We start from the raw sequence: 27,754 nt of genomic DNA, 5'->3' as shown, positions 1-27,754 counted from the left end.
CTTGTTACCTGAGCTTAAAGACATCAGTATTTCAAAAAAGCTGAGATATTAATAACTTGTAGAAATATATGCATTAAAATTGCAAAATAGTAAAAATGAGATTCAGTGCAATTATTTTCAGAAATGCTGTAAATAAATACAGTGAGCTTGAATTATAAAATCGATGCGTCTGACAAACTGCCGAGCTCATGCCATCTACTGATAACTTGTTTATGGGTGTGAAAGTTGAAAACAAAGCCAATAACAGAAGTATCTGTCTTACACTATAGAATGAAGTGAAGATTTTGGTTAAACTAATAAAGAGAAGTGATGCGGTTGTGGGTGTCTCAACAGACTGTAGGTTAAACTTAAAAGTTATCTTTTGCTGACCATCCTTAATGGCTAGCTAGCTGCAGCGCTTATTTGCTGGCACTAAAGATATCTTGGTTCAAAAGTATAGTAAGTAGTTCCATTGTTAGTATGTTATTTTCCCCTTTAGATTCTCTCCCTTAATACTTCACTGAAACACTTTGAGTAATACAAGGGACACTGACTGCTACACTCCTGTATTGTCTTGGTTCTTTGGTAAACTCAGAACAAAAGTGCATTACTTCTGTCTCATCTTTCTTTTGAAAGATTATTATAGAGGGGGCATATAATCATTAAACTTTTTGTGAGTGGTAAGACTAAGACTATTACGAGGGATAAGGTATAGTGCATTCCTCCCACCCCATGATCAATGCTGCAAGTATCAAAAGTGAACAGATGCGCATAGTCAAATTAAGATTATATTTGTATTCTGAAGTCAAGTTAAGATAATATTTGCATAACACTCATTTTTAGATGCATTTCATCTCTCAGTTCTAGTGATACATAGATCACTTAAAGATAGAACTTTCCATTTTTAATGGAAAGTAATGCAAGTGTAAACTATTAAGTAGAACTACCTCTTGAGAGAAACTGAATCTCTAGTTAGGTGCTGATTATGCGTTACAGTTAAACCAAACAAAATAAGAGAAGGAATTAGTAAGTTACAGGAGTCAAATCCTTTTTTAAATTATCTTTAACACTAGGGGTGTGTTTGTTTTTTGTCTTATGTTTCTATAGGCTATAACTGTGTTCAGCTGATGGCTATTATGGAACATGCATACTATGCCAGTTTTGGTTACCAGGTCACAAGCTTCTTTGCAGCATCAAGGTAGGTATAAGTACTTCAGCATCTCTTTTGTACTTTACCTTACTCCCCACCTGTTGAAATCTGTGCCTGCGTTTATTTGCAAGTAGTAGTTTAATGGAAAGTACAGGCTTAAGTATTTGCTTATAGCTTCCTCTTAAGTCTGAAATCAATTTGGCAGTGATCACCTGTTCTGTGAATCACTTTGTATATCATACAAACCAAAGCTATAACTTTAGCTGTCACGGTATATTCCAGCTAATCCAGCTTCAGCTGCATGCACAAATGTATTTTATAATTAAAAAAAATAAAAAAATAACTGTCGGTTTTAATCAATAATTACTACTTCAGAGGGTGAGAAACAAAAACACTATATACGATTGGAAACTAGGTGATGAACTGGTGACATTTGTGTTTTTACTGTTAGTAATGGTAAGTATTTTTGGCTTAAGTTCAGATTGCCCCCCTTACAACACATTGCTTTTTCATGCTGATAGCCGTTACGGAACTCCAGATGATCTGAAGGAAATGATTGATGTTGCTCACTCAATGGGTATCACTGTTCTGCTGGATGTTGTGCACAGCCATGCATCAAAAAACTCCGAAGATGGTCTCAACAAATTTGATGGTACAGATTCTTGTTTCTTCCATTCCGGTCCTAAAGGAACTCATCAGCTCTGGGACAGCAGGCTCTTCGATTATTCAAAGTAAGTATGCAATGCCATTTCAAGTGTTTAAATGATAATTACCTCTTACAAGTTACATTAAAGCTGCACTACTTGCCAAACCGGAAAAAAAAGTCATTTGGATTGCTTAACAGTTACAATATGCTGAGTTAAATTCACTTATTTTGATAAATATTTAAAAACTAAGATAAAATGCATTCAATTTTTGTTGTTAATCTGTTATCTATGACTATATGTGAACAACATTTTGCAGGTATATATTTTTAATATGCAAACAATTATATGTAGTAATTTTATATATTTTAAATATATTCAATTATTTGTTAATATATAGAGAAATGACTACCTGTCTATAAGTATATACTGAATAATTCTGCATATATATACTATATATTTAATTATAAAAGCATATTTAAGTAGAATATATATGTATAAAATATAAGAATAAGAAAAACTGAATAAAACTTGTAATCTCTGTAAATCTATTGTCAAACTGTCGGACTGTTGAAATGCATTAAAGGTTTTGGCCCAGGCCAAGTAGCTCTATTCCAAAACTTTACAGAGATGGATCAACAGTTAATACAGAGCAGAGGTCATTTTCAGTAGAGTAGGCAGATTGCTTGCAGGCATCTTGGTTTGGAGTCTAAAGAAATTACATGTAGAGTCTGTTCTGAGCAGTATGTCTCAGGTCTAGAGACCTAGTCCAGGCACACTTAATTTGCTAGTATAAATGTACTGTGTGCCAACACATTAATGCTAGGTGACTATTAGCATCTAGTTTGTGTACCATTGAGGTACTGGGTGGGAACTTGTATGCTGAATATTTAGTTGTTTTACATAGTGATAGGTGGAGGTAGGGGGGATGACAAGTAGCTAGCTTTTGTCTCCATTTTTTTTTTCAACTTCTTCCCTGAACCACCTTGATTTTAGCCTTTACTTGGCTTTGATTCTTCCCCTAAACATCCCGCAATAAGTTTGATGCAATCCCACAATCTCCTTAAAACACTTCTCAATACATTTTATATAGTTCAACAGACCTCTTATTCCATAATAAATTTGCTTTCTTTGCATCCTCTTGAGATGCATGATAATTTGGTTTTCTTATTTTATCAATCACAAAATTGTGGTTTAACCTCTTCAAGGTTATGCTTGAGTAGTTCCTTCAGTGGCTCATCAGTCAGCAATTTAAGAGTTCTGCTCTATTGTTAATCTGTTTCTTATTAGGGTATGTGTGCTTGCAAGTTCAATTTACAGTTGTGTTTTTTTTCCTGTTTTCTCTTCCTTGCTTTCCTTGAATTGCCATTAACTAGATATTGTTATGTTGCAGATGTCCTTAAACCTTGGATCAGAATTCTGTAGGTTCTGGTAGTTGCCAAAAAAAAAAAAACACTCTTTTTATATTGTACTCATAGGCTATGCTCTTGGCTGACAGTTTCATAACTAATGGGGACTGTAAGTGTTTAAGAAGGTCACTCTTGCAGAAGTAATGTTACATAGCATAGGTCAACTTTTTAATGGAAGCTCTTGCACAGTAACTCACAATTTCAATTAAACTGAGTGACCAGTGTAATATGTGACTTCTGCACTGTACTACTTAATAGGATGAGCTGTTATTAATTTCCTTTTTTATTTAGGATAATTTTACAATGAATTCAGACGGCCTTCTTGAATTGTGCTTTTAATTATTGCAACATATGCATTGTAGTTTGTCCAAACATAACCGTTTCCTTTTTGGGTTGCTTCCTATTAATCTTTGAATCCATGTGCAAGTAAACTCCATTTTGGATAACCCTAAAGCTTTAATATAATACAATAATACTTTACATTTTATTACATTTTGTACTTATGGATAAACAAACAAGTGTGTGGTGATACAAACTTATCCAGTGAGGAAATTAATTGAATGCAGTTACGGACCTTTTTTGTATTCCAAGCAGAGGCTGGTTGTTCTTATTGGTGAAGCAAGTGGTGATGTTATTGAGTGTTTGGGAAGATATGTAAATGAACAAAATAGAAAACAGTTTTTAGGTAGAACTAGGCAATATTAAGCATCTATTCAGAGCAAAAGAACTTCCTACACAGGTATGTTTAGTTAATGATACATATATTTGTTGAGGAGGAGCACTGCTGCATAATTACTCCTTATATTATGTGATTGGAGTAGACATCAGACTGCAAGAGCCATAAGGGAGACAGACTAGATGAGAAACCAGTAGACTAGAGCTTCTGAGTGTATTTCCTATTGAACATCTTGTATGTCATTCTTTCTCTATCCCCTGTCCTCTAGTGAAATGCATCAAATTCAGTTTTCCTGTTTTAAAGTTTTAGGGAAGTCCCTTCTTCACCTTTAAGCATAGGATGCTATGTAGTAAACTGGTTTTAGCCTTAAAGGTTTTCTTTAGTCCTTTTATCTGAAACACTGGAGGTGTAACAATTGTTTCTTCGTGCTCAGAGATTCCAGAAAAATGTTAAATGAGCAGCTGTCAGCAGAAAGAGGGGAGTAGGTAGACTCAGTTTTTTTTCAACACTAGCTTTTATTAGAAATAGTATATCCAGTAGGACTAGGGAAGTGGTTGTCCCCCTGTACTTGTCTCTGGTGAGGCTGTACCTCGAATAATGTGTTCAGTTTGGGCCCCTCACTAAAAGAAGTACATTGAGGTGCTGGAGTGTGTCAAAAGAAGGGCAGCTAAGATGGTGAAAGGTCTAGAGAACAAATCTTATGAGGAACAGCTGAGGGAACTGGGGTTGTTTAGCCTGGAGAAACGGAGGTTCAGAGACCTTATTGCTCTCTACAGCTACCTCTAAGGAGGTTGTAGCTGGGTGGGGGTTGGTCTCTTCTTTCAACCAACATGATAGGACAAGATGAAAAGGCCTCGAGTTGTGCCAGGGGAGGTTTGGGTTGGATATTAGAAAGAATTTCTTTACTGGAAGGGTTGTGAGGCATTGGAACACGTTGCCCAGGGAAGTAATTAAGTCACCATCCCTGAAGGTATTCAAAAGATGCATGGATGTGGTTCTTAAGTATGTGGCTTAGTGGTAGACTTGTCAGTGCTAGGTTAATAGTTGGACTTGATGATCTTAGAGGTCTTTTCCAGCCTATATGGTTCTAAATGATTCTAAAATAAATAACACCAAACACAGTCTATTGAATAGTATACAGAATAGTATCACTTTTCTTCTGTAGTGGGGAAAACCTGTTAAATCTACAGGTCCTTAGACATCAAATGCAAAGAATGCTCAATTTACAATGGAGTTGAGAGAAACTAATTATCTGCCATGAAGAAAATTAAGAAACAATGGCTTTATCAGTTTAGTCTGTTAATATTTTCTTTGAATGCCCAGACTTAAAGAACACTGGTTTACATACTTTGCATGATTATTCTATTGTCTAGGAACATGAACGTGAATGCTTACCATAACAGAAGGTGGCAAAGATCTATATCCATGCAAAAAAAAAAAAAAAAGGCAAAACAAACAATAACAACAAAGCTATTAAAAGTAAAACTATTCAACCTAGATGTTGCATCTCTAGTACCACAGTGTAATATAAGAAGATAAAAGCATGTCATGTTTTTTATTGCAATCTTTGTGACAACATGTAATGAGAAGCAGAATGTATTTTTAATCCATGTTTATATAAGTGTTGCATAAACAGTGAACTTTGGTAAATTGTAAACAACTTAAAAATTATCCTTTTCAAGGTGGTATGATGTGAAAATAAAACCTCAATTTCAGTGAAAAGAGAACTTGGAAGTAAAATAACTGGATTGGTAAAATAATATTTTCTGCTTAACTTTTCTTGAAAACAAGTATTGTTGATTTTTTCTTTAAAAAAAAAAAATCCAAAATAAACCTCCACTTTCATAATTTTGATATTTTTTCCCCAGTTTTTCTAGTATCTGGAGCTGGGCAGTTTTTTCCTCAGTCATGTTAATTTTGTTAATCTATCTTTCCATTCCCTCTTGTTCTTCCACTCTTGTATCCCTTAAACCAAAGCAAACCAAAACCCAAACTCACAAACTGTGAGTGGGGATTGGGGTTTCTTTTAAGTTTCTGTTTTGAAAAATATTATTGCTTTTTATATCCTTTGTCCTGATTCATATTAAAATGTGATTTTCCTCTCCCTGAATTCAGGAAAGGATAATGCTGTAAGGTAAGAGACACTACAAGCTCTGGACCTGTAGTTTACTTGGCACAGTGTAGTTCATTCTGTGGTAAATTAAGTACCTTGTTTCTTCTATGATCCTGTTTGATACAGCTCACTCAAAACGCATATTAAGTAAGGATTCTGCTTTTAATTAACATAACACAAGCTAAGTGTTTCACTTCTTCCCTACTCAAATCATATTTGAACATTATCCAGCTGCCAAGTTCATTAGAAGTGTCACTATAGACCCTGTAGACCAGGTGGGATCACAACCAGAGTAGCTGATTGTGTTTTGATTTAAATTCATTCATCAATTCATCTGCATATAGCAAATGTGTCTAAAATACAAAACAGGTAAAACAATTTAAAAAGAATTAAGAACAAGATATTACCTAGCAAAGATGTTTGCCATTTGCTTTCATTCTCCTTGTAAAAGATGCTGCCCTTCCTTGGCTTGTTAAGATCTGAGAGAATTATTTTCATTTTTTTAGACTGTTTTCTTCTCTCATTAGGTTTTGTTAGCTTCTACTCTTTCTTAAGCTAATTCTAAGGGACAGTAAGTATCCAGATAAATGCTCATCTTACACAGATATCTAGGAAAATGATAAAACTTGGTAAAAATAGTGTGATGCTCTAATTTTTTTTTCTTATTAATTCTGTGACATCTGAATATTTAGCCAAAATTTTAAGTTGTTGTTCAATCTAGGGGAAGAAGTTGGCACAAAAGTTGGAGTTTAGATTTAATCCTGTTCTTAATTAGTAAGTGCTGCTTCCTTGAACATAGCAATTTAATCAGCAAGTTACAAGGTTCTGGGGCCAGCAGACATCCCAAGAATCTCTCGTAAGGCTTTTTTTGAGGCTCTGTTTTTAAGAGCAAATTTTTGGATGAAATTTTATGTACTTGTGCTTCAGTTCTTCTTTGCAGGCACCAAATCATAGCTAGTGGGGAATGCTTTGGCCTGTCCACCTACAACTTCTGTCTAGCTTGTATTTGTTGGCAATACTACTCCAGTTTGGGAATAAAGGCTTGTAATGTTGTAGAGGAACTGAAATTTGCTTAACTAAGCCATGTAATGCAAGAAATCTCATTTTCTTCAATTTTATATAGTAGGTATCAAGTGATGTTCAAATGTGCTTTGAAATGCTATAGGTAGGGTTCAGAGTATATAGTCTGTGTCCCACAAGTCACAGCAATTTATATCATGGCAGCAGATGACATTCTGGTCGCCTGCTGGCGAACCAGTTGTCTTCTCCAGCTCAGTCGTCTGAGCTGTTCACAGAGCAGCTCCTGAATTCTGCAGACTATAGTTCAAGTTGTTCAGGTTGTTGGTTTTTAGGTGTTTTTTTTTGTTTTTTTTTTTTTTTTTCCTTCCCCCACAGTTTCTCTTAAAGTGGGTTATATACTACTGTAGTTCAGAAACAGCTTTTAAACGGCTGTCAGTGCAGCAGAAGTTGAATAGCTGCCTGGAGAGTGATTCAGCTGCCCAAGTACACATTTAGCTCTGTTTTAGAGTGCATGTCCTCTAGCTGCATCTCCAGAATGGTGTGGGTCACCTGGAGGATCTGTGTCCTGTGTTCCAGCCTCATGCAGGTATATTGGATGCTCCCTTGCATCATGCTTCTGCTTGGATGCTGAGAGTGGATCTTTCTGCCATCTCGTGCTTAAATCTAGTATAGCTCTGCACAGTATTTCACGGGAAAAGATGTCCACTGGTCTCAGTAGTAATTTACTGCACTTGAGGATCTTAAAGGCATGTTGACCTTCTAACCTTTTCCACAACCTCTGTTAAGGTCGGTATTTAATTTTTGCTTAAACAGCTGTTCTTTACCTAAGACCATTTTACTTTGTTCTTGCTCCCAACTGCCCCAATCTTTAGTCACCAGAGTTGTTGTTATTAGGTGGAATGACTTGGCAAATGTTCCTTCAGATATTAATGTTTGGTTAGTAATAATTTTCTTAACTTAAATGTTCAGAGAAATCTTCCAGGCATAAGTAGACGACAATTCAGTGTTGAGCTCTTCTACATATCAGATTTCTGTGGGAGTTAAAATATGTTGACTTATGTGGGAGCATCACTATGGCTTACAAGAGTTGATTTTCTGGAAGAACGCTAATGCTTTAAGGGATATTACTGTATTAAAGATTATGGTTCCTTGCCTAATGCACTTGAGGAAACTTGGCACATCAGAATGAGTTAAGGAACGCAGATAATCTGGTGTTCTTACTGTCCATCTCAGGGTCACTATTCATGTGTGTCTTAACAAGTGAAAAGAGGTTATGCTCAACTGCAACCTACTACTGTGTCCTTTTTGTGTGTTAACTATAGGGTTTAAAGATTACTAGTACACTCCTAGCTTCCGTAAGATACCTGAGGAGTCTTTTTGGGTTATCCTCTCCAGACTCCCTGCTTTTTTGCTTTTACAGTTCCGTGCCTTTCACTGTTTTTCCTCTTTGGACCCTTGAGCTAATAACAATCTTTATTTCAATTATCCTTTGTCTGTAACTGTGTTTCTTACCTTGAATAGCTCTATTCTAAAGACACTTTTACTACTTTCTGTCAACTAAGATGTTTCCTTAGAAGCTTAATCCATACTGGTTGTAGGACACAAGTGATCCCATGCTCGTTGGGAGGGGAGAAGGAAAGATGTAGGGGAAAATTAGAAGAGATTTGATGTATCATATACAAAAGAGTGGATTCTCCAAAGTGTATGTGTAGCCAATGAATGATTCTCTTCCTCAACTTTTGAGGATGTAGTCAGATATAGCTGCATTTATGCAGTAGCAATGACATCCAGTGGCAGGTCATGTTTATCACAAATGTGTATTCCTTGGGGACATATTTTGATCATAATTCCAACTAGATTAAAATTAATACAGAAACAGTTGTCAATGAGCCAGATTCTTAGTCATTTAATGATTGATTTTTTTTTGTGTGTGTACACTGATTCTAAGGTAATTACCATAGGAACAGAAATGTAAGTTGTTTCATGATGTAAAAACCTTCAGCTATGTTGACTTTAATTTGTTTTCTACTACTCTACCTTCACTAAGTACAGGAAAGCCATGTATTTACAGATCCCAATAGTATACATTAGCATTGGAATTGGATTTGGCTGGCAAAACAAAAACTGCCTGCATGTGTCCTTAGCACTCTATTTCTGATAGACTGAACTTTATGAAGGTGACTATAAAGGCACCAAAGTACTTTACAAAAACTTCTATACCTTTAACGTGCTTGTGAAAATCATTTATGTTACCTTGTTTTCCACTCCTTTTAGTTATAATTGTAAATGTCAGCAAGAAGGCACTTTAAATTACATAATTGGAGTTGCAGCATTCATTAATAGATTGCCTTCCTTGAAGGAAATGAGTAGTGGGAACATCGACAAAAGTAATAAAATACTAGAAATATTATTAAATATTAGAAGTACAATTGTTTCACTGTACTGTACCGATACGACAGAGTAGGAGAGTTTTAATACAGAGATGCTCTGCAACTTAGAAAATAGTGTGTGAATGTGTAAATTTCTTTAAAGTATCCAGTTTCCCAAAATAACATGCAATGCAGCAACCATAGCTCTACATGAAGTCTCTGTAATGCAGCTGCACAAGAAGAGTTATATATCAATATATTGATTTATTACCATAAAGCAAAGACTGAAAAATTGCAGCCAATGGTTCTAAACTGTCAGATGGTCTATCTTAAAATATTCAGGTCACCACTGGTAGCCAGTTGAATTCATTCTTATCTTGAATAGCACAATTACTCTTACCTGAATTTAATTATGGTATTTCAGTAATATCATCATCTAGTCTAAAATTAGATCAATTCAAGACATTGTAGAGAATCATTCCTCATCAGTCTAAATGTCATAATGATCTTGCTTTTAGTAATCCGCACTGAAATTGTCAGCTTTCACAGCATTCTTATGTTATTGCTGCAGCATGTTATGTGAGCAGTTCAATAGGTGCACTGTAACTGTTGTGAATAGGAGCTTTTGCTGGGTGGTGAAAAGGTGATGTTTATATAGATTTGAGATTAGAGAGTATATAAGGAAAATGCCACAAATGAAGAGGGGTCCAAATAGGGATGCATGCAAAGAAGTTACACATTAAAGGAAGATAAGGCATGCTACCTCTCATGGCAGGGAAGGAGAGTAGGATCATTAAGGCAATTGCCATTTTTTTCTGACCTCAATGTATGTATTGTGTAATATACAGATAATTGAAATCCAGTTTTTGAAAGCTCATGGAAGAGAGACAAAACGGATAATAATGGAATAAAATGATTAAGAACCATATCTAGAAAGTAGAAAACTGGCAGTTTTATATGTAAGGTAAACCTTTTCCAAAAATCAATTGTGTATTTATGGCCATGTTGTGGTTTAACCCGGTTGGCAGCTAAACACCACACAGCCGTTCACTCACACTTCCCCCTCCCTCTTTGGGATGGGGGAGAGAAATAGGAAAACGAAGCCTGTGAGTTCACATAAAGACAGTTTATTAAGACATAAAAATAATAATAGCAATAATGATGATAATAGTACTACTACTAATAATGTGTACAAAACAAACAATGCAATTGCTCACCACCCACTGACCAATGCCCAGCCTAACCCCAAGCAGTCCGGCCCCCCTCCCCTGGCTAGCCACCCCTATATATTGTTTAGCATGACATCAGATGGTATGGAATACCCCTTTGGCTAGTTTGGGTCACCTGTCCTGGGTCTGTCCCCTTCCAGCTCTTGCTGCACCCCCAGCCTGCCCATTGGCAGGACAGAGCAAGAAGCTGAGACATCCTTGGCTTAGTATAAGCACTGCTCTGCAACAATTAAAACATTGATGTGTTATCAGCACTCTTCTCATCCTAAGCCAAAACACAGCATTCTACCAGCTACTAGGAAGAAAATTAATTCTGTTCTAACTGAAACCAGGACATCCATCCACCCCTTATTCCATACCATTTATGTCATGCTCTGGTAACATTTTTTCCCATACATTCTAATTAATCGCTACTTTCATCTAGGGTATATAGTAATCATGGTAGTGATGACATACAGTATTATATAATAATTAACATGATACAATTCAACTCATGGGCTATTCTCACCCAGTATTAAATCCCCTTGAGGTACACACCGGACCTCTCCGTTCTTTTGCATCACCCACCAAGTGCATCCAGGTCCCTGAGCAAAAGCAACTCCACGAATGGGTTTGCCTTTTCCTGAGGCAGGAGTAGCCCAGACTGTTTTACCCAGCATATTTCTTACATGCACTACAGGGACTTTGTCCCCATCTACAGTATGTAACAGGTTTAATTGGGCAGGTCCAGCTCGGTTGGCAGATCCCCCAGTATTGACTAACCAGGTGGCCTTTGCCAAATGCGTATCCCAATTTTTGAATGTCCCAGCGCCCATTGCTTTCAATGTAGTCTTTAACAGTCCATTGTATCGTTCAACTTTCCCGGAGGCTGGTGCATGATAGGGGATGTGATACACCCACTCAATACCATGCTCTTTGGCCCAAGTGTCTATAAGGTTGTTTCGGAAGTGAGTCCCATTGTCTGACCCTATTCTTTCTGTGGTGCCGTGTCGCCATAGGACTTGCTTTTCAAGGCCCAGGATAGTGTTTTGGGCAGTGGCATGAGGCACAGGATATGTTTCCAGCCATCCGGTGGTTTCTTCCACCATTGTAAGTACGTGGCGCTTGCCATTGCGAGTTTGAGGGAGTGTGATGTAATCAATCTGCCAGGCCTCTCCATATTTATATTTCAGCCATCGTCCTCCATACCAAAGAGGCTTTGACCGTTTGGCTTGCTTGATTGCAGCACATGTTTCACAGTCATGAATAACCTGTGCTATGGCATCCATGGTCAGGTCCACCCCTCGATCACGAGCCCGTCTGTATGTTGCATCTCTACCTTGATGGCCTGAGGTGTCATGGGCCCATCGGGCTATAAATAATTCACCTTTATGTTGCCAATCCAGGTCCACCTGAGCTACTTCAATCTTAGCAGCCTGATCCACCTGTTGGTTGTTTTGATGTTCTTCAGTAGCCCGATTCTTGGGCACATGAGCATCTACGTGGCGTACCTTTACAGCCAGGTTCTCTACCCGAGCAGCAATATCTTGCCACAAAGCAGCAGCCCAGATGGGTTTGCCCCTGCGCTGCCAGTTGTTTTGCTTCCATTGCTGTAACCACTCCCATAGGGCATTTGCTACCATCCATGAATCAGTGTAGAGATAGAGAACTGGCCACTTTTCTCGTTCAGCAATATCTAAAGCCAGCTGAATGGCCTTCACTTCTGCAAACTGACTCGATTCACTTTCTCCCTCAGCAGCTTCTGCAACTTGTCGTGTAGGACTCCATACAGCAGCCTTCTATCTCTAATGCTTTCCCACAATACGACAGGACCCATCAGTGAACAGGGCATATTTCTTCTCATTCTCTGGTAACTGGTTGTGCAGTGGGGCTTCTTCAGCACGACCCACCTCCTCCTCTAATGATATCCCAAAGTATTTGCCTTCTGGCCAGTCCATAATCACTTCCAAGATTCCTGGGCGACTGGGGTTTCCTATTCGAGCCCGCTGAGTAATCAGTGCAACCCACTTGCTCCATGTAGCATCAGTTGCATGATGTGTAGAGGGGACCCTTCCTTTGAACATCCAGCCTAGTACCGGTAATCGGGGTGCCAGGAGGAGCTGTGCTTCAGTACCAACCACCTCCAAAGCAGATCGAACTCCTTCATATGCTGCCAATATCTCCTTTTCAGTTGGAGTGTAGCAGGCTTCAGATCCTCTGTATCCCCAACTCCAAAAGCCCAGGGGTCTACCTTGAGTTTCCCCAGGTTCTTTCTGCCAGAGGCTCCAGGTGGGACCGTTCTCCCCGGCTGCAGTGTAGAGCACATTCTTTACATCTGATCCTGTTTGAACTGGCCCAAGGGCCACTGCATGAACTATTTCCTGCTTAATTTGTTCAAAGGCTTGTCGTTGTTCAGGGCCCCATTCAAACTCATTCTTCTTACGGGTTACTTGGTAGAGCGGGTTTACAATCAGACTGTAATTTGGGATGTGCATTCTCCAAAACCCCACAACACCTAGGAAAGTTTGTGTTTCTTTTTTGCTAGTTGGTGGAGACATAGCTGTTATTTTGTTGATCACATCCATTGGGATTTGATGACGTCCATCTTGCCATTTTATTCCTAAAAACTGGATCTCTCATGCAGGTCCCTTGACTTTATTTTGTTTTATGGCAAGACCGGCCTTCAGAAGGATTTGGACTATTTTCTTCCCTTTCTCAAAAACTTCCTCTGCTGTGTCACCCCACACAATAATGTCATCGATGTACTGCAGGTGTTCAGGAACTTTCCCCTGCTCCAGCACAGACTGGCTCAGTCCATGGCAAATGGTAGGGCTGTGTTTCCACCCCTGGGGCAGCCAATTCCAAGTATATTGGACTCCCCTCCAAGTGAAAGCAAACTGTGGCCTGCACACTGCTGATAGAGGGATGGAGAAAAGTGCATTAGTGATACCAGTTGTGGCATACCACTTGGCTGCCTTTGATTCCAGTTCGTACTGGAGTTTCAGCATGTCCGGCACTGCAGTACTCAGTGGTGCCGTGACAATTGATATTGCTAAAGATCAGAAGTGACCTGCAAATAATCATGTCAATCTCTTATATTACTTTTAGTCTTAAAATGAATGTTGTTTTTCTTGAGGAATGCTGTTTCATGGATTTACATAAAGACTAGGTACCTGTTCCTAAAAGTTGATAGAAACTGAAGGTGGAGGTCAGAGCATCCAAACGAGCAGCTAGTATGGTACTTCAAGTGGTAGCTGTTTGTTCTTCCAAATTAGCTGTAGCCGTTGCATGAGATTTGGTTTCAGATAGCACTACGTTGGTGGTTCTCCCCTAAAATTTAGGGAGACATGCAGTATTCTTTATAAGAATGATCTCTCTATGGTTATTTATGTGCCAAAATTACTTTCATTAGTCATTCAGATAACTCATCTCAAAGCTCAGAAAACTATTAGTGAAATTGTAATAAAAGTATAGAAAGTACTCATTGGTTCCACACTGATCTTAGAGTAGTAACAGATGAACTGAGAGTAGCGTTCGCTGATTTTTCTTCTAGGTTCTGTTCTGGCCCATATGGTTACATGACAGGCCTGAAGAGCTGAAATAGCGTTTCATGTAAAGTGAGCCTCAATGAATAAGGGAAGTGTTCTATAAAAATTTTGTCCCCTGAAAAAACAGGGAGAACTGTTCTAAACCTGGTTCGGCAAAGAGAGTTTAATACTTGTCAAAAAGCATTTGATGCTAAATTTGCTTGGCTAATTTTTTTCCTTGTATTTGTTTTTGATGGTTCCTTGTAAAATGGTAGCTTTATGATGTTTTTTATAGTTTGCAATGTGAATTGCAATCAAACATCTGTTTTTCCTGGTTCCCTGTATCATCTCTCCTTTAAGAAGGCTATTTACTCAATATATCTACATATCTGTGTTGTAGTCCCTGCTAATTGGTTGAAAATTGATATAATGTTATTTTGAAACAAAATAAGTTATTCACCACATAGATTACCATTATTACTTTAGGTAGTACATACCACAAAAGTTTATTTTACTATGATTGACAGAATGAGTTTAGTTGGGAGTGAGTGAAATGTGCAAATAATAATCTGTTAACCGTACTCCCCTTGATCTCTTCAGTCTAATTATTGTGCAAATAGTCCTATCAAATCTAGTTAAAGGATAGACACATATAAACAAACACAAGATTGAAAAAGCGCATCTGTATAATAAGTCATTGCTATGAGCTCAAGTAATTTTGTTCTGTTGGAAATTTATCAATATGGTCAAAAAAAAGAGCTCATATTGAAGTTCTCTGGAGACTTACTTAGTAAAATAGGTGGTTTTTCTGTATGTATAATGTTTTATTTAGTGACTGTACTGAGGCCATTTAAGTGAGTGAATATATCAAAGGGCTTCACAGGAAAGAAGAGTACTCTATCCTTATCTTGCCTATTCTCTTTGCTTTTAAAAGAAGTAAAGAAAGTAATGACTTCTCATTTTCCTAATTAAACAAACACATTAGATTATCCGTTCTTGGCAGGAAGGATTTATGTAAAAAAAAAAAAGTGTAGAAATTTAGCACTTCATAATAGGGTGAATGTAGGGTGAAGCCCCGCTTTTGCAGAAAAAAGTGATAGCAGTACTGAATTTCCACTTCCCTTTCCTCCCCTTCTTTTCTTCCCCAGAGGAGGGGTAAAAAAAAAAAAAAAAAAAAAAAAGGAAAGAAAAGACTGAAGTTTTTATTTCACTTTTTCAAAACCAAATTAGTCATGATAGTAAATAGTCAGGATCATTAATAATCATAATAAGGTAACCAGAGTTGTTCATGCAAAGGAAACCTACATATGCTTGTGTTTTTTTTAAAATTTGAGATTAAAATGGATTAAGCTTAGAAGTTCAAAAATGAGTCCTTGAAGTCGGTATTTAAAAGAAGGAAATAGCAACTTTAAAACATATGCCAAACATATTTGATGTTAAGGAGAACAAGGATAGGTGATACTCCTTTTGTTGTTGAAAATCAGCTATTGACATTAGATTCCTAGATGCTTTCCATGTTTAAAAAAAAAAAAAAAAAAAAAAAAGTGAATCTAAGTAAATAGAAACAGCTGAAGGCTGGAGAAATGGAAAAAAAAAATCCAAAAGATTTAAACTTTCTTTCGTCTTCCCTCCCGCTTTTTACTTTGAGTGTTTGATGTTTATTACTCAAGATTTTTAGTTTTTTAATTTTCCTGAGCTCTGAAATTATATATTGCTTTTTCTGTAAAATGAAAAATAAATATTTAAATTGAAGTTTTACTAGTAGTTGAGGTCTTATGACTGGAATTGATGCTCAACCCCAAAGGCTGTTTACAAAATGAATGCATTTTTGAGAGGAAGCAAAAGGCAGTTGCTGAAGACTAAAAACGAAGTTATCAATGCTTGCAGGATTCCTTTGCCAACACCTTGGGTATGGGCATTGGAAAAAATGAAAATCTACTTTGACTATGTTATAAGAAATTCCAAGGTAGTTATTTTCTCACTGTGTTAAGTGAGAAGGAAATGGAAAGTTTATCAGGAAGCAGATAGCTAAAAGCAACAAGTTGGTTGCTCTTGCTAATGCCTACTTCCAACATTGGTTAAAGAAGCTAGTAACCTACAGAATACAGTATGAAATATTATAAACCAAATAAACAAATTAATTGTCTACTTGCAGGTCACATCTACAGTTGCTAATAAGGCAGCACCATTATCCTCTCAATTTGATTAAAAAGAAAAAAAAAAAAAGATGAGAAAGAACGTCTTTAAGTGGAAGATGGGAGCAACTCATTTGCCTGTAGAGCTGAACTGTCAATATGGGCTAGGGTAAACTTACTTCTAAAATATTTCTGAGAATCTTAGCTCTAGTTTTCTTTGTATTCTATCCTGGCTTAGACAACAGAACTTGTTTTCACAAGGCTATGAAATTTCTAGTCTGAACTTACATTTTAATCAAAAATTGCTATCATTCTGCTATCTCTTAAGCCAGGATCAGTAATACATAGCTGCAATGATGTATGGTATGAAATAGAAGATGAAGATAAGTCTAGCAGGAACAGTTACTTTCTTTTTGTAGTTGAAAATCAAGGAATTTAATGGAAAACTTTACTGTTAAAAATAAATACATATTTCCAGTGTGTTAATTGTACTAGTAGATCAGTGTTCAAGTTCTACTATATTATTCAGACATTTGAGCAGCATAGGTTAATATTTATTAAAACTATCACAAGATACTGTTGCTTTGCTTTTGAGAGTTTCTACTTCTGTGTTTCTGTGTTGCTTGGAAATGTAACGACAGTAGTTGAAAATTTTGGGGATGTGGAGGAGTGTTGTTTTTTTTTTGTTGTTGTTGTTTTTTAACAGACTTCCAAATAAGCTGTAGGCAGTAGCATCTGCTTTTAATCATCTATAGCTGCTGTAAGAACATTAATTGTAACCCTGAGTACTTTTGAGACACTTTCTGAGGTTTCCAGTGTCACAGTTTAAAACTAATTTCAGTGGATTAATTGAAATCAGCTAAATACACAGTATCTTTCTCATATGTTTGTTGGTGAAACTTAGAAATTTGGTGGCTTTTGAAACATTTCACAATCTTTCTAAATTGATAGTTAATTTTTTTGAATAGAATCACAGAAAACAAAGCACAACTGTGAATCAATATAAAAAGTACATGGTAGCTATTTTTGCTACAAGACAGTTCAAATAATTGCTACTGTAATAACTTATTCTAAATTTGCATACTGTTTTTGTGTTAATTTCCAGGAAGTATATAGCTTAAACAGCAGTGTGTATTAAGAAACTGAAATACTAATTGAGTGCCTTTGAATATGCACTCGTTCTTCAGTTTTCTTACATGGGAAAGTATTTGTGAAGCACACAGCAAAATTTCCAAGCTCTTAAGTCCATGGGCGCTGTTTAAGAAAATTTCTTTAATTGTCTTCCTGAGGAATATAGCTTTAAAAAGTGTGGCAAAATAAAGGAATACTTCAGTGTGCTTAAAAACGGATTCCTATCTAATATGAACCCTGTGTTTGAGATTGTCTGTACTGTTTTCTGTTTAGTGCAAATGCAACAGCTTTGCATTTTGTGTTCACTGAAAAATAATAGGAACTGATGCATACATCACTTAGTTTTACCAGATGGCTGCTTACCTCTGCATTCACTTCTAGAGTTCTGTAGTGAGGATGATGTAAGACAATCTTCAGACCATCTGAGCCTTCCAGTAGAAATCTCTTTAAGGAAACCATTTGCTGTATAAACTCTTCTGCCCTTCATGATGAAGTTTGTCATACAGCTGAGTGATGATGAAAAGAGAATTTTGGAGTGCATCCAGAGCAATTGTTTATGCTGAGCATAACAGTCTGGAATTGAGAAAGGATGTAATCTAAACTGTGCGTTACATTAGGTGATGCCAGTATAAAGGGTGAACAAGAGTCTCCTTTAGACTGAAGTATGTGTACATACTCAGTCTTTCTGCCAGGTGGAAGTCCTAGGATGGTAAAATGGAAAGATCACCCCATTTTCAGAATTCTGTATGTAAAAATAATTATTCCTTATGAAGTTGTTGCAATGTTAACTTATATTAAAAAAAAAGCTTAATAAAAGATAAATATTTTTATTTTTGGATTTTCAAGGTAGTTACCTACTTAAAAACACCAAACAATAATAGCATATGGATGTGGAATGGTAAATGTATAAGGTTTTGTTGGTGTGTTCCTGGAATACATGAACTTGAGTCTTTCTGTAGAAACAAAGATTCACTGTCGTCTGCACACAGAATATGATTGGATGGATGGTCTTAATTTTGCAAAGGTCTTAATTTTGGAAAACTGGGTACTTGATTTATACGTTTGTTCAATGTTGGGATTCTCTCAAAGTTGAGGGCAGAGTTCTTGTCTACTTATTTCAACTTTTATAATGTTTTTCTTGGAGTTTTCAAAATGTTCTGTTTTAGAAAAAAATAAAATAAAAATAAGGAAAAAATTAGGAGGAAATTCTTTACTCTGAGCGTGGTGAGGCACTGGAACAGGTTGCCCAGAGAAGTTGTAGATGCTTCATCCCTGGAGGTAGGTGTTCAAGATCAGATTGGGTGAAGCCTTGGGCCACCTGATCTTGTGGGTGGCATCCCTGTCCATGGTAGGGTAGTTGGAACTGGATGGTCTTTAAGGTCCCTTCCAACCTGAGCCATTCTATGATGGAGTACAGTAGTAATTAAGAGATGCCTTAAATTTCTTTTATAAGACCAGAGTGAACAACTTCATTTCTTTGCTTCTAGATTTCTGTTGCTATTCATTAGCATTAGAGAAAACAAAGTTTCCACTTGAATTCAAATGAAAATAGTCTGCATTTTCACCTGGAAGATACAGACATAACAGCAGGACTTTAAACACTTTTTTGTGCATTTATTTTTAAGCTGGTATTCTGATACTTCCATGTTTACCACCAGTGAAGAGAAAGGGTAGTGCTTTGTTTCCTGCAACACTGTTTTCTGCCTGTATGAGTGAGGGAATGAGCTTGAAAATCCTGCCTCGACTTGGGTAGAGGTTTCAGTAGTATGTCTCAGCTGTGGCTACGCTGTGTGATTGAGGAGGCACGGTTGGGTTCTTCACACAAAAGACTGGGATCAATTGATCTAGAAGAAAACAGAAAAGGAAAGGCTTTGAACACTTATTCAGTCTTTGAAGTAATTTGTGTCTCATTCTGGGAAAAGGTATTTTAAAGTGATAAAGGAAATTATGTTTACAGAAAACACTCTTCAGTTTTTAATAAGATCATTTTGAGAAAGTAGAGCTTAAAAATGTTAATAGGTTACCAAGTATTTAATATTTTATAACTGCTAATAGAATGAATCAAGGAGGGTGTAATTTTGGTTTCTTATGTAGGAAATAACGAAAAGTCAAGGAAAATTTTCTGTTTTTCTACATATGTATAATAGCATAGTATTTCAGGGGGAAAAACACCTCACTACAAAGCAGTTAAATATCCCTTGAAGTTTGATTATTCACCTATCCCCTTCTTATGTCTCAGGTGCTCTTTTATTGGGAACATTCAGTATAATGTTCTATTTAAGAGCTTCAGTCATTTGATATATCATAGTTTGGCTGTTTCTTCACTTGCATGCAGACTTAATTTGAAAGTGAACCCAGTGTGGGAGGGTAAACGGCTTTGCAAAGTTCAAGATCTCAGTTCAGTTATGGAAGTCCTGAATCTCATGTTTGGTAGTGCTGTTGTATGCTGCAGAACAACAGGTTTGGTTCATTAATCTGCAGGATTCATTATGTGAGTAAGCAAATTTAATGTTTGCTGGGAAACCCACTTTGGGAGACAATATATTTTAAATATTCACATTTTTAAGTGTATAACTTGTATAATACATGTGGTAGAAGTGCTAACATTACCCAAACTAGCTGAAATTCATGTACTCTTTATCAGCATTTTAAAGGGGTTTGTATTATTTGTTTTTAGAGACATTTATTTTAAAACGTGTGTGTTCTGGAGGCTCTGTTAAAACTACAGGTAATTGTCTTCTGTATTTATATATATTTACTTAAGGAAGCTCTCTGAGCAAAAAAAGCATTAAGAATATTACATTTCATTAGAATAAGTACATACCTGCTTTGCCTCTAAGGCTCTTCTTATATTCACATTTTGCAGGGCATGACCTTTACTGAGTAATACTTGGGTTATTGCTCCAATTTTTATGGCAAATAACTGGATGTTGTTTTTGATATTATTTGGTGTGCTCTTATCAGGCATAGATAGCACTAGGCTGAAAAATTTAAGTGTAGGACACTGCTGCTTACTTGATACAGTAAATCTATATGTGACCTATATATCCTTGTAGTGAAGAAAATCTTTGTGCAAATATGTTTCAGTAAAGTCATGTAGATATATTCATAAATGTGTTTAATTGGCAAAATACAACAAAGATAGTTATTGAGGAATTAACCTGCTTAATTAAAATCATGGATCTTTCAAAAATCTTTGAACACCTGAAAATTGGGAAATTCAGGGGTCAGGGGAACAAAACTTGCTTCCTGATCCATGTATCAGAATCTCGCCTTTGCCTTTTTCTGGGGTGAACCCAGATCTGGTACTTGCCAAAAAAAAATTCCTGTTTGTGAGTAAAGCTTTTTGATGGGTATATGTAACTTACTCTTGGTGCCTTTGGTGTGTACATGTGTCCTTGTTACCACACATAGGTAGCATTTATACATAAAGTATAGAACTTCTGATCCAGAACTAGATGCACAGATGACCAGTGTTCAGTACTTAAAGTGAAGTTCGCTTCCTCATGTTCACTAGTGCTTGAGACAAACTAACTGATGAGGATGCACAGCAGTGTGCCTCCAGGGTCAGTAATAGCGACTTTGGGAGAAGCTGTAGGGAAAAAGTGGTTACCCTCCATCTCTAACTTTATTTAGACAAAACGTTAGTCTTTCTGTTTGCCTAGTACATGTTCAGCCACGCTAATTTAACTTCAAAACTAAGGTAAAGTATCAGAATCTCCAGCTATACATCTTCTGTGCACTTACTGAGCATACATACCTATTCAAAATAAGACTGAATATGGTAAGGAGTCAGTAATGGACTTGAATTAATCTGCCCATATAGTAGACCTCAGTGAAGAATACAGTGGGCTTTTTCAGCACATGGTAGGTCTGAGTGGAAGAGGGTAGAAAGGGAGAAGGAGCTCATTGAAATGACAACCCAAATACAAGATAACATCTGAAAAGTGCTTTCCTCTATTTTCTGATGGATTTTAGAGAAAATAAATCAGGTGCTGTTTTATATGCTGTCAGCACTTCAGATGTAATGATATGGACCTGATCTGTAGCATACTTGAACTTTTCTTTTTCTTTACAGCATAAAACTCATTTCTCAAAAATCTACTTTGGAGTTGGCATCTGTTTAAAATTTATTTTTAGGAGCACTTAGAGTATATTCAGAAAATGTGGAGTGTGGATTAGCCCCCTTCTTAAGGTTTAAAGGAAGTTTGATTCTTGAAAGGCATTTTTAATGTATTTCAAAAACTTTCTGCTTGTTATGGAAGGTGTCCACAAATCTGTCATCCAGCACTACATGGTTGAAATTCTTTTTCTTCCTTTACTCTTATTCTCAAGAACAGAATGAACAGACTGCCCCCCATGCCCTCATGTTCCTATGACAGATAGGCTTTCTAAGCTCTGGAGTCAATGTAGGTTCTGTTCTTCCCTTGTTTAGCAGAAGAGAAGATATTCTGATCCAGGTATGAATTCAAATGTAATTTCAGATGTCTGAGAGCATTATGTGGCTGCATATTGGCTACTTTGAGAGAGCATCTGTGCCGATAGCTCCTGAAGGACCTTACTGTATAGCACTTCTTCGTGCCAACAGATGAAGTAGAAATTTTAGAGGAAAAGAACTTAGTGTTATTTTGTTGGGGACTTCAGAACTATGGCTTGTACTTGAATGAAGATGTGCTGATTTCTAAGTAATTTTCCCTAATTATCGGATGTGTATCAAGTCTAATTGCATATTGCTACTCTATCTTTTACAACATTGTGAATGAAAGTGTCATCTTGCTGCATACCACTACATTTATGGAGGTCCATAAATGGACTAATGCATCCAGAACAGGCATTGTCTGATGTGGGACTCTGGAATTCTGGCTGGAACTAAATTGAAAAACCTCTCTATCTTCAAAGCTGCTGTTCTGGTTTACTCTTCAAAGGAAAAAAAAATAAAATAAAAAAAAAGCTTTAGTTAAATGAAATATTTTAACTATAGCTAAACCAGGAAAACTATTCTGCTGACGTCATTTTTACTTTTTAATATTTTGCATTCATTCACTCTTCTCAGAGTGAATTAGAGCTTCAGATTATGAAGTAACCATTAGCTTTGAGTTCTGAAGAATAATTTCCTCATTACTAATTTTGTTGAACATAATGCAGTGTTAGTGTTTTTAATGCACTGTTTTCTATTTTGTCCATTTGATTTTGTAGCTGTCTCTGCAGCTAGGGCTTGATTATTGGATATCACAATTTACATGTATATCAATCAGTGCTGCTCTTTTTAAATTTTTTAGAAGTGCTGTTTTTAAAAAGTATTTTAAAATGCATATACTTATGCCAGTAGTCTCCATGGAGTTGGAGTTGTGCCCATAAAAAGAACAGTATGGAAGTAATCATGCAATCCTATACACAATTGATTTAAGTGTTTAACTTTTTATGTTGTCTGATAGAAGCTGATATGATTTAGTTTGTGAAAGGATTTCAGATCCTCCCTGAAAAAAAGTTTAAAAATAATTCCTCTTTCATCATGATGACTTCTTCTGACTTTTCATAATACTACTTAAATATTTAATGACAAGTTCCTGAAAGCTCATCTTGAAATTCTGAAATACTTCTGAGCTTTTCCATTGTAATTGAAGGAATGGGATGTTAACATCTAAGCAAAGATGTCTTCCACCACAGGTATTAATAAAAATAACCATTTCTACACCATTACAGAAAATTTTTAGTCGTTCTGTGAGTAATTTGAAATAGTCTAGTAATTTTGTAATATCATTGGTTTTCTTATGATAGCATGCATAACTTCTGAAATTCCGTGGCGAGAAGTAAAACATTTTTCCTGGATTTAGATGTGCCTAGGTTATATGTTTGCTGTTCATGTGATCTTAAAAACACAAGATGCCTGCATTTCTCTGGCACAGATTCTAAAGAACGCTCAACTTCTTTTTTCCTTACTGCCCATTTCTGTGAGGCAAAACCTTGTCTCTTCCATTTATTTACGCAAGGCTTGGTGGAGTTATTTCACTAGTCACATACGAAGTTTTATTGTTAGCATTTTAATGTCTCATACTGTCCAGTTTAATGGAATAATGTCCTGTAAAAACATAGAAAAGACTTCCACAGACATTTGTCTGAACAAGTGCTGGGTTTTGCTACCACAGCTGCTCTTGTCACAACTGGTAGATTTAATGTTGGGTTTGATACTCAAATACCTGACCAGAAACAGGTTGAGATGGACTGTTGACAAGTTATGTCTACTTTGTGATTTTTTTTTTTTTACCTCACTATGACAAGATAAATTAGGAATGACCTGTCTTCTTGTAGGTCTTGTTCTTTAAGTCCGGAAGGGCTACTTTGCTTGAAGTTGTTCTTTCCAGTAATAAAACACTCCCAAGGGCCACAGTGTTGGCTGTCAGAATATAAGAAACTTTAACACTACTTTTTTTTTTTTTTTCACAATCACAAAGTCATCCTGAGGCCCTAATTCCTGATCTAGTGTTTCAGACTTTCGTAACTGCTGCATTCCCTTCTGGTCTCAGGGCAGAACAGTCTGGCTTCAAGACCAGTACTTAGACCAGTCTGGTCTTCAGTCACTGCTGTATTCTGGTGCAGACATCTGGACTTTAAGGTTTGATAAAAGGGTGATTGTCTAGAACAGACACAAGTAGGCATTTGACAAGGCAAGTATAATCTAGCACTGCCTTAGAGGGATGTTGTCCCTGTAGCTCCTGAAGCTAAGATATGGTATGCCTTCAAATGCCTGCCTGAGTACTCACCTTTGCTTGTCTCTGCTGATTTCAGAGGTGCAGCATTTTTGTTTTTCTTTATTTATAGTTCAAATTCTTTCATGTGTCCATAATATAGGTCTGTCTCCCCTTTCTAGTGTAACAGTGCCATTTACATGCAGGCAGATCACTCTAAAGTTTTAGTTGCATAGCAGTCACAGTTTGTCAAAACCTTTCAACCACTTGCAGTGGATAGTGGGCGTTCTTTTTCAGTAGAGGGTTCTGTTTGTTCTGTGCTTGCGTCCCAAGAACTTGCTATGTCAGTCAGGATTTCCAAAGTGAGGACTTTGATTTAACTGTAAGGAAATTTGGTCATTAAATCTTCAGACCAAGCTATCTAATTGGCAGTTGAGGTCATATTTTTAAATATTTTGGTTATCCTGCTGGACCTGTAGGAAAGATAAAACTCAGAGCTGTAATCTACCATTACTTGTGTTATTTAGTGTCATGCTTTTTCATTTGAAATATCATTTAAAAGATAAAGCTGTTTTGCAGAGCAGAGATCAAAGGTTACTAGTCTTCTGTTTGGCACTGTCAACATCTTTGCTGTATCTCAGAAGATGAACTGTCTGCTTTCAGTATTACGAATTCTGTACAGGTAGCAAAGTGAGCATAATCTAATCAAGTGAAACAGAAAGGTCGTGGTATGGATCCGTTTCTCTTTAAAACAAACAACAAAACCTCACAATGCAGAGAACAGAGGTACAGTAGTAAGATTGTAGGTAGTAAGTGGGAAAGGAGAAGACTGAGGTAATTAAGATATTTGATAACTAAGGATAAAGCTCGGGGGTAGATCTAGAGCTAATACTTAAAATTTGGATGATTCAGGGGAAAAAAAGTGCTTCTCTTCATCAGATGTTGCTGAAAGATGCAGATAAGTTGTCTTTAATGACCCAGCTCCCCATTAAGGAAATCTTGAGACAGTAACACTAGTAAAATGAGAGAATTGCAAGCTTATACCTATAAACTTTCCCAAGGAAGTACAATATGAGTAGCATTTTTCCAAGCTTGTGTGTGAGTAAAGGTCTATTGTTATTGAAAGTGTTAGTTTCAGGCTTCATCCCTGTACTTCTGTGTCTGTGACAGACAGAAGTAAAGACTTTTTCAACTGATGCATGTAACCTCTAAGTTCTCCCTTGGTCCTCAGCTCACTTTTATTCTACAACAACTTGAACTGCTTGACCAAAGGGAATATGACAATACACGGATTGTCCATTGGATTGGTTGTCTGTACTGGGAATGTATTTTTCTTTTATTAATTAAAAACTACAACTTGAATAGTTCAAGACTTTTGTAGTAATTTTGAAAGCTTTTATCAGACCTCCTGCAACCAGAATTTGATTGAAACTTAGAAGCTCTTTATATTTCTCTGTCCTTGGAACATTGTCACGTCCTTGGAACATGTGTCAAGTGCCTTTTGTTTATTTTAAAATAATGTTAAAAAATCAGTGTATGGTAAACAAAAAGCCTTATTGTCTTGCAACTTCTCACCTCAGTATTATTGATATCTGTGCTACTAACATTAGTTCATATTCTTTGTTTTCAGAATAAGCTTTTTCCTTGTAAGTTATTTTGTCTCAATATTAGTTTTGAAATGTGAGGAAACATAATGCTGCTGAAACGTAATGGCTTGTTTCCTTCCTGGCTCTCCAGAAGGCAGCCATGCAATGCAATTTCAGAAATCCTGTGTCTGTAGAAAGTAGCACTCTACACCTGTGCCTCTGTGGTTGTTCCTGTGGGGAAAAGAGACAACTCACTGCTTCTTGGGACTGATACAGGTGGAGTGATGTGTTGATGCTGACCGCTTCTGCTCACAGATCACCATAGGCCCCAGGGGGATAGCTCTTCGTTTTCTATACAGTTCAATTCAGAGACAAAATGCAGCTTAGATCTTGATCTGTACTGAGCAGATGTTCTTTTGGTCTCTTAATGGCTGTTTCATGTTATGTTGAATGATACAGAGAGGTTTATGCTAATGTAGAAAGGCATTTTGTAGGATTATGAGTGCAGGGATCAAGTGGTCTAGCCATGGTAGTGGGAATCTTGCCTCAGATAAAAAGTGAGTGTCTGCTCTGCTGCTGCTTCTCGGTCCCTCGTGGCTGGTGATGCTGGGGGTCTTGGCGACAGTGAAGGAGAGCAAGGAATCGCTTTTCCACGTAAAAGAAGGAGGTGGATATACACAGCTGATTCTTTGTTTCTTTCTTCCAAATAGGGGTAATAGCTGTTACCTTTTGTATTGCTCTGTAAACAAAGTGCCTCTGAGTAACAGGTAAAAAGGTATATGCTGACTAACAGTGCAGGGAAGAAAAGAAAATCTCTGTATCAGCTCTGTGCTATACATACTTCTTTCAGAAAATAACTTTTAATCGGGTTCACTGGGAGTTAGCATTATCAGACTGAATGCCAATTCCGTTATTATTATGTTTAGTAATCCTTTGCTGGAAATTAAGCCAGTCAACTGTTGAAATGTTAGGGAATAATTCCAAAAGTAATATTTCAGCAATTCAGTGCTATTATGTGTTAAGTTAATTATACACTAAGAATTGAAAACAGGTAAATCATCATAAGTGTCTCGATTCTTATACTGTCAGCAGTTCCACGCGTTTTCTATAATACATAATAAATGCAGTTCCTGAATGTCAACATTAATATGGTTCAAGAACTGCAGCTTCAAACTGTTTTAGGTACAGACAATATTATTTTTTTTTGTTCGTAGTGACAAAATTTAACTGGTTTAAATGCATTACTCGCATCTGAATATTTCATGTTCATCATGGATTGGAATTTAGTGTTGTTTTTTGGTTTTTTTTTTAGAACAAATCATTATTTTACTGTCTTATTAGTACAGCAGTAGAAAAATAAGAATTGTGATTTATAAGCAGTACCACAGGTTTTCTGCTGACCTAGTACAGGAAAGTTGTTAAATTCCACATCACCTTGTGAAACCAGGTCATCTAAGTAGATATATGCTCATTTCACTTAAAGCAAATTTCTCAGTTGAAATGTGTAAGTTATTGGCCCAAAGGTGGGGGAAAAAAAACAGTAAGAGTTCTCTGAAAAGATCTTCTTTGTTTTGAATAATGTCTGAGTGAATTCTGAAGTGCTTTAATTTACACTGTAAACCATTTGGTTCCTTTTGCTAGCACAGCATATATTTTTCTCTTCTTCCATGAAAGCATTGAAAGAACTTCTTATGTGGTATGCAAAGATGTGAGAGACTGTTAGGATATAAGTTAAGATATGACTTCTGCTCAAAAGAAATTACATTTTTAATGAATGCTACCCAGTTTGCGTATCTGTCTGTAAAATTAGGAAATTTTTCTTCTAGGAATGTTACTGGGTTATTGCTCATATGGTGGATATATTTCAATTCTGCTATGATTTTAGCCTCTACTGCAATTCTGCAAAGTTTTGTTACTTATGTCAATTTCTATTTCTAATGCTGCTGCTCCTGTAAACAAATTGACTTGGATGAAATCACAAACCTCTGTATGATTTGTGAGTTGCATGTTTCTTTGAAACCATTATTCAGTCTCTTATTTTGGAGTTATGTAGTTATCTCCCTAAAGATCAATATAGTTGCTTTTATTTGACATTTTTGGTAGAAATTCTTTTCATTTTCC

General features: G+C 36.6%; 1 protein-coding gene across 3 annotated transcripts in view; it reads left to right on the top strand.

Moving 5' to 3' along the window:
• GBE1 (1,4-alpha-glucan branching enzyme 1) overlaps positions 1-27,754 on the top strand; it is a 178,417-nt gene that overhangs the window by 74,372 nt on the left and 76,291 nt on the right. For all 3 annotated transcript variants that reach the window (XM_084506375.1, XM_084506374.1, XM_084506373.1), the window contains 2 exons: positions 1,087-1,177; positions 1,651-1,860. In XM_084506375.1, the coding sequence (XP_084362501.1) occupies positions 1,087-1,177; positions 1,651-1,860 (301 nt within the window). The remainder of the gene's footprint in view (positions 1-1,086; positions 1,178-1,650; positions 1,861-27,754) is intronic.

This window comes from Aythya ferina (genome assembly GCF_964211825.1).
Source record: "Aythya ferina genome assembly, chromosome: 1".
Taxonomy (NCBI): Eukaryota; Metazoa; Chordata; class Aves; order Anseriformes; family Anatidae; genus Aythya; species Aythya ferina.
Note: the sequence above shows the minus strand (reverse complement) of the source record. Positions and strands in the feature narration are given on the sequence as shown.